The sequence below is a fragment of the Triturus cristatus genome, chromosome 4_2 (assembly GCF_964204655.1).
Source record: "Triturus cristatus chromosome 4_2, aTriCri1.1, whole genome shotgun sequence".
NCBI classification, from domain to species: domain Eukaryota; kingdom Metazoa; phylum Chordata; class Amphibia; order Caudata; family Salamandridae; genus Triturus; species Triturus cristatus.
The window spans coordinates 164241958-164254818 of record NC_140586.1 but is presented as its reverse complement, the minus strand read 5'-3'; the positions used below and the strand labels follow the sequence as shown (position 1 = coordinate 164254818).

The following is a 12861-nucleotide window of genomic DNA, read 5'->3' as shown; positions in this document are numbered from 1 at the left end:
CGGGATCAGAGACAGGGGAGGAAAGGCGTATGCAAATATTCCGGACCAATCCATCAAAAGAGCATTCCCCCTCGTCCCTGGACGGTGGAACCTGGATGCGAAGGCGTGGCATTTTTTGTTTTGATCGTCTGCAAACAAATCTATGGAAGGTTGCCCCCACTGATGGAAAATATCTGCCACAACCTCGTCGTTTAGCACCCAGTATGGCTCATCTTCGAAGTGCCGACTGAGTGCGTCCGCTCGCACGTTACGCTCCCCTGGAAGATGCACCGCTGTGATGGAAAGGCCTCGGGCTCGAAGCCAGTGCCATATCGTTTGAGCTTCCAGGGAGAGCGGGCGAGAGCGCGTACCACCCTGTTTGTTGAGGTAATACATGGTGGTTGTGTTGTCTGTTTGGATCAGGATCGAGTGGGAAGTGATTGAGGGCTGAAAAGCTTTCAGAGCTAGGTGGACTGCTCGCAGTTCCAACATGTTTATATGGTAGGATTGTTCCTTGATGGACCACCGTCCCTGCATCTGCAGGCAATCCATATGCGCTCCCCACCCTTGTAGAGACGCATCCGTTACTAAGGACTGCGTTGGAACTGGTTGATGGAAGGGGACTCCCACTACGAGGTTCTTTGGTCGAGTCCACCATATAATGGACGACTTTGCTGCTTGCGAAAGCACAATTCGGTCTTCCCAGTGACTCGATGCTTGGTCCCACTTGTCCTCTAGGTACTGTTGTAAGGGCCTCCTTCTCAGCCTGGCGTTGGGAATGAGAACTATGCAAGAAGCCATCGATCCTAGCAGAGATGCCACTTGCCGGACCGTTGGACGAGCTACCTGGACAAGAGTTTTGCACTTCTGTTGCATTGAAGAAAGTCTCTCCTCCGAAGGAAAAGCTCTTCCTAAGTTTGTATCCAGTGTGGAGCCCGAATGATGGATCGCCTGGGTAGGTCGGTGAACCGATTTCTCCATGTTCACATGCAGACCTAGCCTGCGGAGTAGAGTTAGACATTTAGAAATCGCTCCTTACTTGCTGAGGGGATGGCCCTTTCAGGAGCCAATCGTCCAAGTACGGGTAAACAAACAGACCCCTTCTGTGTAGAGCCGCCATCACCACCACCGCCATGCACTTGCCCGTGGGGCAGATTTCAGTCCGAAGGGCAACACCTTGAACTGGTAGTGTTTGCTGCCGACCACGAATTGCCGATATTTGCGATGACGGGGAATTATAGTAAGTACGCATCTTGGAGGTCCACTGAACACATCCAATCTCCTGTTTGCAGATGTGGACATATTTGATGAAGCGCCAACATGCGAAACTTCTCCTTCAAAATGACTGTTCAGCGATCGAAGGTCCAGGATAGGTCTGAATTTGTGCTCTTGATCTCTTTTTGGCACAAGAAAGTACCTGGAATAAACTCCCTTCCCCCGCTGAGAATGGGGGAACCTCTTCTATGGCCTTTTTTCGCAGAAGGGTTACCACTTCCTGTCGCAGTAACTTGGTGAGGACGAGATCTTTTCGGAGGAATGTCCTTTGGAGACACACGAAAACGTAGTGCGTATCCATTGTGTAGTATACTGAGCACCCAACGATCTTTTGTTATGTTGCACCACTCTCTCAGATGATTTGAAACACTTCCTCCCACTGGAGTGGCCAACGGCGCCAGAGGAAGCTCTTGCTCATTGCTTCCCTGCTGATCTAGCAGTGGTAGAGGACTGCTGCGGATGACCTCCTCTACCTCCGTTTGACTTACGGCTTAGGAACTGCGACTTTCCTTGATTTTTGTTTTGGGACCACTGAGGGGTTTGAACCCTCGGTTGGTAGCCCTTGCGCTGGTTGGGTCTGTATCTCCGCCTGAACTCTTTTTGCTTTTCTAATCCTACCGCCTTCAGAGTGTCAACTCGGCTTTCATCCTAGCCATCGCCTCATCGGTATGGGTGCCAAAATGTGAGGAGCCAGAAAAAGGCAGGTTAAGGATCCTCTGTTGTGCATCTGGCTTGAGAGCAGTTAGCCTTAACCAGGCAGACTTAGCGCAAATCCCATGTGCATAAGAATGCGCCGACAGTGTGGCACCATCCGCTGTCATGCTAATCATTCGGTTAGCTACAAGGGATCCTTCCTTGATGACCTCTTTAAAGTCCCTTTGATCTTCCTTTGGTAGCATTTTCTTGCAACGATCCAAGGAGTCCCATAAGGCTGTCAGTGGCCTAATAAGGCTGCTGCGCTGGAGACTTTTAGCGATGACGCAGCAGACCCACAAACCTTCCACCCCCCCAAGAATCCTGGGACTTACTCTCTTTGTCAGGGGAGACCAACGAATTTGCCGACACTGCGTGCGTTATTCGTGCCGCCGCGACGATAACAGAATCTGCATGCGGATCGGATTTCAAAAATACCGGGTCTGTCTCAGCTTGTTTGTATTTTTTCTGAATCCTAGCAGGTGCAGCTTTAATTGTAGAGGGGGCTAGGAAAATGTCCATCACTGGTTCTAGAAGCACAGGAACCAGAGGCAGCAACGGACGAGACGCAGATCTCGGATGTAGTGTCTGAAAAATGACCGTTGTCGCAACTTGAGGAGTCGACATCTCAATGTTCAGCTTCTGAGCCCCTCTCTGAAGCACCTCATGATACGAGTTCATATAATCTATCGGAGACACTCTCGACTGAGGGCTATCCGATAGGGTAGGTGAATAGTCTCTTTTAGAGGTGGAGGAGGAAGACCATTGGAGACCTTTTGTGATGGGAAGTAGAAGGTCTGCGCTCTCGCGATCTTCCAGCACGATGCGGACTTGTAGCTGAAGGCAATCTATCCACCTCTTGCACCAACCTTTGCAGAGGAGATCTGTGGATCAGACTGGTATATTCCTCCTCTTCGTGATGCTCCTGCCGGATCTTTACTCCAGTGATGGATTGGTAGAAGCCACCTTGGAGATAAGTGAACAGAAGGGGAAGCCCTTCTGTGATGTGACAGATCTTTGACGCGACCTCCTTAAATGTCGTTCTGGGGACGCAGATGGTGAATGCGTCGAAGGTCGTCGAGGAATGAGAGGATGAGTGCCGGGACGCTGATTCTTTCACCAAAACAACTGAACCTTCTCCAGACCTCACTGATGTGGGTCTCGACATCGAGCGTATAACCTGCTCTGACAGAGCCCTTCTCGATGTCGACCTTGACCCCTTTCTAGACGTCGAAATTCGACCAGGTGTAGGGATCGATTTTGAAGATTACTCTGTTCTTCGACGTAGAATGTCTCGACGACGCCAGGGTACTTCTACGCCTCGATGTCGAAAGTCGTTGGATCGACGACGGCAAAGGACTTTCGCGCCTCGACGCCGATCGTCACTGGGATGACGATGGCGGAGGGCTGCCGCTCCTCGACGCCGATCGTCGCCGGGTTGACGATGGCGGAGGGCTTCTGGTCCTAGACGCCGATCGTCGCCGGATTGACGATGGCGGAGGGTTGCCAGCTTTCGACGCGGAACGTCGAGATGACAGCGGAGGGCTGCTAATCCTCGACGCCGATCGTCGCCGGGTTGACGATGGCGGAAGACTTCTGCTCTTCGATGCCGATCGTCGCAGAGTTAACGACGGCGGAGGATCACAATTCTTCGACGTCGAATGTAGTGACGTACCTGTATGTCTGCGTTCTCTCGACGGCGAGCCCGCCGTCGAAGGTCTTTTCTTGGACCCATGTCCCACCGGTGGCTGTTCTCAGCGCCGAGCCAGACGCCGATGGAATCTTGCTTCTAGAAGAGAATCTGGCCTTCTTAGAGCCCTTTCTCACCGGTGACCTGCCTCTGGAAGTTGATTGATCCTTTTCTGCCAGCCCATAAAGACAGATACGCTCCCTGTCTTTTAAAGTTCAATTAGAGAGAGACTGGCAATGAGGACAAGTTTTGGGGACATGGTCCTTCGGTAGACGGAGAATACAGACTGCATGAGAGTCTGACCTGGCCTCCTTTTTCCCACAAGAAGGGCAGGGGTCAAAAGAGATGGCCTTTTGAGTGGAAAAAAATGCCAAAATCAGACAGAAAAAGTGAGCACCTTACTTGACAAGATGAAAAACGTCGAAGCAAGAAACATTTATCCTGAAAATTGAGGATTTCTGAGCAAAATCAGAAAAAAGTGGAGCTGTGTAACCAGGGTCCTGCCTGAAGGAGCCGGAAAGAACAACTGACCTGTCACCCCTGAGGCATGATGGGAAGCTGGGGGTCATGGCTGCCTTAAAGGCACGGTGCCAGTTTATTTCTATGTTGCTATGAGTTTGCTTTGCAGCCTTTCTAGGCTATGTTTTTTCTGCAATGCAGCCTGTGAGCTGTCAATGCTTTCAGTCCCATCTGAGAGATTGTGACAAGTGCTAAGCATTAAAACAGTTTTCATACATGCTTTGCTGTTTTTCCCTGGTTTTTAATGTGTTGTTTATAATATACAGGGGAGTCCTTACAGCATTATTCAGCTCTAGTTATGAAAGGCTGCATTTGCTATACATTATAAACAGATCTAGAGGTACATATATGTTTGTCACATATAGGATTGTGTTTCCGGGGACCCGCGCATGGGCGGGAATATTCTAGTGCTTATGACTATTGATGAGGATCCCCTGGAAGAGAACTAGCCTAATGGGTAACACTTCCTGACTAGCTTATTTTCTCGTCTGTCATGGTGTAAAATGGGCCCGGGGCAGGTGGTGGCATTTCCCATGTCTGGGGAAGCTTTGAGTCGCATATCAAAGGCGGTACTTCCTTCTTCCATTGTCCTGAAGAGGCCCACAGTAAAGAGGGATGAAACGCGTAAACACTTTCATTTGGAGGAGTCCTCTAATCTGGAATAAATATAGGAATGCTTTGGACACATCTAAAAAATAGAGGACAGGATTGCACTCCATGTGAGACCACTGAAAAGACAACCTATGTGGAATGCACAATAAAAAATAAAGGAGTGCAGCCACATTGCTCAAATCAACTGGAAGACTTAAGCAATGTTCTAGTTTTACACATTTATTGATAGTATGTACAAGTTTAGTGATGGCTTTCCTTATTTTGTTTTGTATGTTTTTGGAGCTTAATGTTAAAATTAACACACTCCTGGTACCAGTACGAAGAGTGAAGATTACTACGCACCAACAAGCAAAATATTTTTTTTTTTTTTTTTTTTAAATCATACCAAGATACCAGTGGTTCATTTAAGTACTCACTGAGGCACTTATGTAAGATCTTTATCCGCAATATACCATATTTTTTGTTTAACCAAGACAGCAATAATGAGCATCAGTCAGCCAATATAGTAGTCCACAAGCCACAAATCATTAAGTGCCCCCTTTCATATTTAATAAATTCCACCAATCAAGTCTAAACTTCCAAAAAATGCATTATGCAACAAACATAACTTACCTTAAGATAATCACACTTCGAGTCACCAAAAGTTTAGATATTTCTAAAGGCAGATTCCTCACCTTAACATTCTCCCCAAGCGCAAGACTGAATCCACAAAATAAAAAATAAAAACACTAACAGCTTGTGCATGCCATGCATGCCAGAGTGGCCATGATAGATCTGAAACTTCTTGGGCTCATGGCTTGCAGCATCCTGCTGGTGTCTAATGCTCCTTGGCACGTGCAGACAAGTAGTAAATGCTTCATCTTCAGAAGGACCAGCACTGAAGGTGCCTTTTGGACAAAGTAGCCAGGATCTTTGGTTGTGCTTGATGGATGTCAACTCAGAGGGCGGAAATATTCTCCTTACACCAATCAGAACTTACAGAGGTAGTAACTGATGCACAATATCACACTGCTCATTATGCAGCAGCCTCTATGTGTTTTTTCCTTGCTTTGACATGTGCTCCCTTAGAACCTCTGCACAGTTGTGCCCTGAGATGCTTCTCTCTGAAGTCAGGGTTTCTCAGACAGCGTTGAGTCAGTGAATTACAGGTATCAGACACCCAGTTTCCTGTCAAATTGCTACTTCGGACACATAACCTTGCTTCCACAAGTTGTTATCTTTTCACGTGGCAATAACAAGGTTATGAACGGAATGCTTTAAGTAATCCTGACCACTGGCGACCGCTTAGTGCCACTTTCTAGTCCACAGTTTTTCACCTTCCATGCCATCAAGGAGGAACAGTCCATGCAAAAATTCCAGGTGAGGCGTCCTCCACAAGGTTACACAAGCTACTCCATACTTGGGCCTTCTTCAGTACAGTACTGCTGGAATCCTATGTCACAGTGTACACAACACCCACATCTGGGCAGAAAAACTGCACTTAGGGCATCAATTGCAATATGTGTTGGATGGAATGCTTGAACTGATCTCAGCGGGTCGCTCAGACAGAATTCTAGCGAATCATTCATTTTTTACCCACCATGCCACTGTAGACCGAGGTCCACAATACGCAAAATAGTACAGACCCTGTTCTTCATGGGCACAGTTCATTCTCAACTGCCAGGCAGTGTGCAATAAGCTGCTTGTGTTCATCCCTCTGCCGCATTCCTATATGGAGTCAACGCTACTCCTGCTGGAATCTAAGTGGGCCTTTGGTTTCTACGCTGACAGGACAAACAGAGCACCAAACTCTGTGGGATTTTGATATGGCAAAGGAAGAAAAGGTGATCCAAAAACAGTGTCAAACTATTAAGCTTTGACCAAAAAAGGGGAGGGGGGAAATGAGGCCCTTCAGGCTCTCACCACCAGGTTAAAGGCTGCTACTATACCCTGACTTGGGGTGTTCAGGTTTTGGACATCTGCCACACTACACCTGGACATATTTCCATACTTGCATAGAACACTACTGAACGAATTTGGAGGTAGTCAAGGACGGTCATTTTGTCCACTCGGCCCTCCAGGATGTTATTTTATTTATAAAGATCAAAAAAAAAATCACCCACGATAGGGCCTCTTAGCGCTATGGCATATAAACTGAAAGAAGAGATTAAACGGAAGGTCAGATGAGCCAGGTTGAGAAGTTTTTTGAAATGGGTTAAATCAGGACAGGTAGGTGTAGTCTGTTCCAGTGGTGAGGAGCAAGATATGAGGAAGATCTTCCCCCCCCCCCCCCCCCCATATCTGGCCTTACATATGTGGCGAGGGCGTAGCAGAGTGCCCACTGGACCAGAGGTTACACGTTAGCAGGTAGAGCTGCAGCTTTTTATTTAAGTAAAGGGGGCCGTTACCAGATAGACACTTGTGTACTATGCAACAGTTTGAAATGGTAAAGCTTTTTCATTGGCAACCAAGGTTGAGATTTGAAAGTAGGCTCTGAAGGTGTGCGCATTGAAGTTTACAGACTAGGTGAGCAGCAGTGTTCTGCACTACCTGACGTTTAGCTAAGAGCTTCATTTGCTGCTGCCATAAGATCGTTTTCTTAGTGTAAGCTGCTTATAATCAGTACTTAAATGAGGGATTTTCTGGTTTGGCGAGGCAGCCATTGGAAAAGCTTCCTCAGTAGGTGTATAAAGCCTAAATAGGCACCATCAGTTGAACTAACCCGTGCTTTCAGAGAAAGGTAGTCATGTCCTTGTATAAGCTGGGTATTGAGTCAGACGGAGAGGAACCTGCGGTTAGAATTATCCATCAGAAGAACAAGTTACTTACGTGCTGTAATGCGCTTTCTGGTGGATACTCTACCTGCATTTAACTCCATCTGCCCTCCTCGAGGTTCTCTGTAGTGGACTGTTTAGAAGTAAAGTTTCAAGTTGGGTCATGAACGAGGTCAATATTCTTAATATATAAACCAACGAAGTCAGTGTAATCTCAAGAATGCACTTCCCAAATTAAAACATAATAAAAAGGAGTGATGGTCAAAAAATAACAGACCGGGTTCACTCCATGGTGGACCGCCATGGAGTGAACCCGGTCTGTTATTTTTTGACCATCACTCCTTTTTATTATGTTTTAATTTTCCAATTAGCAAAACGAATAAAATACTTTTTTGACTTAATTGGAAATTTTAAATTCACTGTCACCACACACAACCCCGCTCCGCAGTAACCTGGCGTTGCAGCACACTGGGATGGCATTCGGCCATGCCCGGTGGAGCCCGATGATGAAGCATGTCACCAACCAGGTTGGTGAGTGAGGGCTTTTCATACATAATGTGTATTACCTCCGTAGGTCTGTTTTCCTCCCTGTAATTGATCGGGCAGGTTCGGACTTTGGAGACCGGTGCTTCCTTGGATGGTAAGTGCATTCTTGAGATTACACTGACTTCGTTGGTTTATACATTTTCCCTTGAGGGGATCAGTCGTGTTATTACCCTTCCTCTTTTGTTGTTACTTTACAATATTCTTAATATGCATAAACAACATTTGATGGACAAAATGCAGAACTATGTCATACATTCACCCCAACACAGAGATCTGGGCCTAAATCCATCGTTGTTTTGCTCACCATGCCATTCCAGTTTGAACCCAGCCATATGCAAATCAGTCTTGACCCTGTGCCCAATAGAAACAGTCCAGCCCGAACTGCCAGGCCAGGTCCTCCATGGACTGGAAACAAGCATCCTAGGATTGGTTTTGGGGTTTCGCCCCTCTTCAGCCAGGATAGTTTGACTCCAGTGGCATGGAGAGCACGGGACCCAGATCTGTGAGGGAGGGGGCTTAGTGTCTGAAACTTTTCAGCGCTACGTCCATAATCTCTCTTGGTTTGCTTTGCTCGCTCTTAATTGGTAGGGTATGCCCAGACGTGGGTCCCTTGCTCACTTTGCCACTGGATTCAAGCTAGCCTGGCTGATGAAGGGTGTTACCCAGAAACCGGTCCCAGGATGCTTGTTTCCGTTCCAGGAAAGACATGACTTGGCAGTTCGGGCTGGACTGTTCCCATGAGGCACAGGGTCAAGACTGATTTGCATATAGCTGTGTATGAACTGGGGTGGTGAAGTGAGCTAAAGAATGATGATGGATTCAACCCAGATCTGTGACTGGGGGTGAGTGTTTGAAAAGTTTCAGCACTCCGTCCATCATCTCCTTGTGTTTGCAATATCCTTAATATGTCAGTCCTGCTCCGCATTGCAATGCGAAGAAAATGCCACAGAATAAATGTACATCAGCATGCACGGGGAGTGCCTGCATGCGGTTATGGGCAGTCATGTCAGGAGGCAGGTCAAAGTTGCAACAAAAGCGCTGGCACTACCTGCCAGAGTGCAGGAGCCAGTTCATAGACGTTGCTAAATCCACTTTGGTGCCTTGGAATAATAGAAAGCTGGGGAATCTGCAGTCAGCTAGTGTCCACCAGAAAGAACATTACAGAGAGCAAGTAACTTGTTCTTTTCAACAGTTTCATAAATAGCAGCTGTACTTCTTTTACCTAAATGTTTAGCCACAAAGCAAATGACCACTTTGTTGCAATGAGCTTAAGATCCAAGGCTCCCCTGGATGAAAGGGACTCAAAATACAGTAATTGCAATTGAATGAACATCTGAACTACACAGAACATACCCATAAAAGAAGTAGTGAACCACAACTTGTATTGAACCTAACTCAAGTAAATTGATTTAGAGAAGATCTGCATTAAAGAAGATACCTGTAAACTTTTTGCTATCAAGCTATTAAAGTAATTTCACGAATTAAACCTTTAGAAGTTGACTTGTTCAGAGCTGCGGCTGCAACCACACCCTGCTGGCATGCACTCATCATTGAACTGCACGTGCGAAGTCATGAAATGGCACAGTAACAATTTCACAGAGCTCCGATTTTGTTAAGGACTAGAAAATAAAGCTTCCCAAAGGCATCAGATACTGGACGAGAGTTCATTGGGTCTCAATCCCCAACAGCTACTACCTATTGAAATAGTTGATTAGATATTTCTTGACATAATGTTTTAGATTGTGCCAAGGAGGTCAAACACTTTCTAATAGAGAGAATGATCTGTTAGTCTCGCAACAGACTATATATACCTCAATATCAAACTTTTTCCAACTTGAACTGGTCAAGTCAGCAGTTCATGCTGCAGGAACTGTAGTAGTGTTTTACCGCCAAATGGAAAGAGCTCAATCAATATGGCTGGTTCCTCTGCACATTAAAATTCAATTAAAATTGCTTAATGGAAGAGGAATGAAAAAAGATCATTTATATGGATAGAATCCACAGTTCTCACCTGAAGGTTAGTTTAGTTTTTTCAAAGTCTATTTTAACTTCTTTGCTGTCTTCCACACAAAACTCAATGAAAACGTAGTCCCGTCGGTCATACCACTTTGCAGATGCTGGCTGCCTAGAAACACAGAAAGAATATGGTTCATGAAAATGGAAAACGTTACTTCGAAATAATAGTAAGTTGCCTCTGTGTGCGCAGCTTTCTTGAATTAATGACCAGCAAAATAACTCTGCCTGTGTTCAGAAACAAAATATGTTAACACTTTTTCCCAAACAAAGGAACTGTACTTTGCCCCCCAATAAAATCAATTATAATCTAACGAAAATACTGCAAGTTTGGACATGAAGACCCACTTTAATTATTACTTGTAAAAAAAATTACAAAGCTGATAATTTTACATCTTGACAGTGCTCTTTATACGATTTAGAATGTTTACTCTTCTTCTGTACGGATACAAAAGCCTCCCTGTGCTAGAGTGAGCTGGGTAGATATTCCTTCTTCAATGGGATATTTCATTGACGTTCAAAAAAAGTGGAACACAAGTGTACCTCTTAACTTAAGAGGCAAGTAAACCAGAATAGAAACAAAAGTGTAAATAACGGATTTAAGTCACAAAACTGCACAGGGAAGGCTTATTTAACCCTTTTAAGGCATCTGCTACTACAACAGTAATGTTTTGAAAATCGGTGGCTTGATTTCTAAGAGGCTACCTAGCAAATGTGAAGAGGGAACACTTTCCACGAGTAAAGAAAGTTTCCCTATTGAAAAGTTACATTTTTCATCCAGTGCTGGTTTGCTGGATTTTTAATAAGTGCAGGTAAAGCCAAATAATTGTTTTACCAAGTCAACAGCTCATAGCACTTAGCCAACTAAGGTACAGAGTGACCATTCTGCTGCAGAGGTATGACTCGGAGTGTGTGTGCGTGTGTGTGTGTGTGGGGGGGGGGGTTCGGCATGAAATGGGAGTGGTTAACGTGAACATCTGGTATGAGTTTAGAGAGGAATAAGGAACAGTTCTTAGCTGGAAAAAGACGAAGCTTCACCTAACATCTACCGGATTGTGAAGGCATTATGAAATATGCTAGTGTTCACACATTTGTTCGAAATTTGGGTTCCTTAGCCAGGACAAGATAATGTTTATCTGACACGGCAGACCAGAATTACAATCACAATATAATTTCTTTAATCTCGCCATGAAAATTTGTCAGTATTTTAATAGTCAAAAAAGATATCCAAGACTGAAACCAGTGTTAAGAAGCCGTGGCAACCAAATGTAATTTTGAGTAAAATGTGAGGCCAAGTACAGTTTCTTCTTACACCCTTGAAGCAATCTTATTTTAGACAAGAAGACGAAAAACCATCTATTTGAAGGCATATGATTGCCTCATGGAAGGATGTGTCCTCCTTCAAGAGGTTAATGCAACCAAAGGAAAGATTCAGATGTTAATACTCAAATACACATGAGCCAGTGAATCAAATTCAGTGATGGCAGGCCATGGTGTAAGAACCTGCCCAACACCCATACTGGAGAATATGGTCACAGCAGAAGACTTCTGCACGTATTTCAAACGGATGGGTTTTTCAGGAAAAGTCGGTTTTTCTGACATTCATGCGGCATACTCTTTGGAACTGTGCTTCGGGAACTCGGATGCATTGTCTCTACATTGTGTCTCTTGAGGTAGCAACAAAACAGATATCGGACTTTCCCCAAGAAAGAAAATCTCCCAAGCACTCAGTCGTTCAACACCCATTTGTGGCTGTCAGGACAACTTTCCTTTGTCTGTCGACCCTGGTGCCTTCAGAGGCATGGTAGGTAATCACCAAGAGCAAATGAACACACAAGCCTGTGCCAAATCATCTTGGCCTCTAACAAAGGTAAGGAAGGCAGGGATGACTCCCAAAGTAAGCAGCCTGTACATATGCTTGACATGTTTAGGTCTTACTTGTTCTTTATTCAAATGTCTTTATTCAACATGTAGTTACACGTTTGAGGACCCCATAGTACCCCATATTCCAAGTCGACCTTAATGTTGGAAGAATAAATATTGGAAGAGGGTTCTTCTTAGCAGGAGGTCCTCCTGGTAGCACTAAGGAAACAACTAATTGGAGAACCAGAGAAGTCAGCCAGCTTGTCATCCTAAACCCTTTAAAGTGGCATCGCTGGTCCTCTAAATACTCCCACAGATTCACAACATACGTTTGTGACTCACGAGTATACAACACACAAGCGCTCAGTAGAGATGAATCTGCATGACCACCCGATTAGAAATTGGCTTAAGTCCACACTTTTGGAGTACAGAAATCAGGACGCAATTCAAAATATAAGCTTGTGCGACATTTTTAACTCCCCCAATTGGTGAACTGGAGAAACAGCCTATTTCTCATAATATACTTGTAAACCCAGGTTTTAAACTGTCCCAGACGTTCCTTACTTTTCAGTGAATATTCAAGCTAACGAGATGCTGCATGGTTGACTGATGAGACAAATTTGTATATCCGCAAAAGCAGCATATCATACACCACAAACATTTGTGGAGAACAGAATTAGTCTTATGACATGCCCATTTTAGAAATAACATGAAGGCAAATACCTTGTTAAAACCAGAGAGCTCAAAACTGTCCGATTGCAGACAAAACAGCCTTCAGAGATTTCCAAAAAGATTTCAGTAATTTGCCACAGTGCTCTTTACATATTAACAATAGTCAAGGAGAACATGGGTCGAGGAGTTGGGATCTTTTAATACATTGTGACTAAAACGGCAAGAAAACTGCCAGCAATGTTGGCT

The 12861-nt window shown here is 45.0% G+C and overlaps 1 protein-coding gene across 3 annotated transcripts in view; it reads right to left on the bottom strand.

Moving 5' to 3' along the window:
• The window catches only part of PTGES3 (prostaglandin E synthase 3), a 217638-nt gene that overhangs the window by 180384 nt on the left and 24393 nt on the right, over positions 1-12861 (bottom strand). For all 3 annotated transcript variants that reach the window (XM_085600959.1, XM_085600960.1, XM_085600961.1), the window contains exon 2: positions 10079-10192. In XM_085600959.1, coding sequence (XP_085457085.1) covers positions 10079-10192 — 114 coding nt within the window. The remainder of the gene's footprint in view (positions 1-10078; positions 10193-12861) is intronic.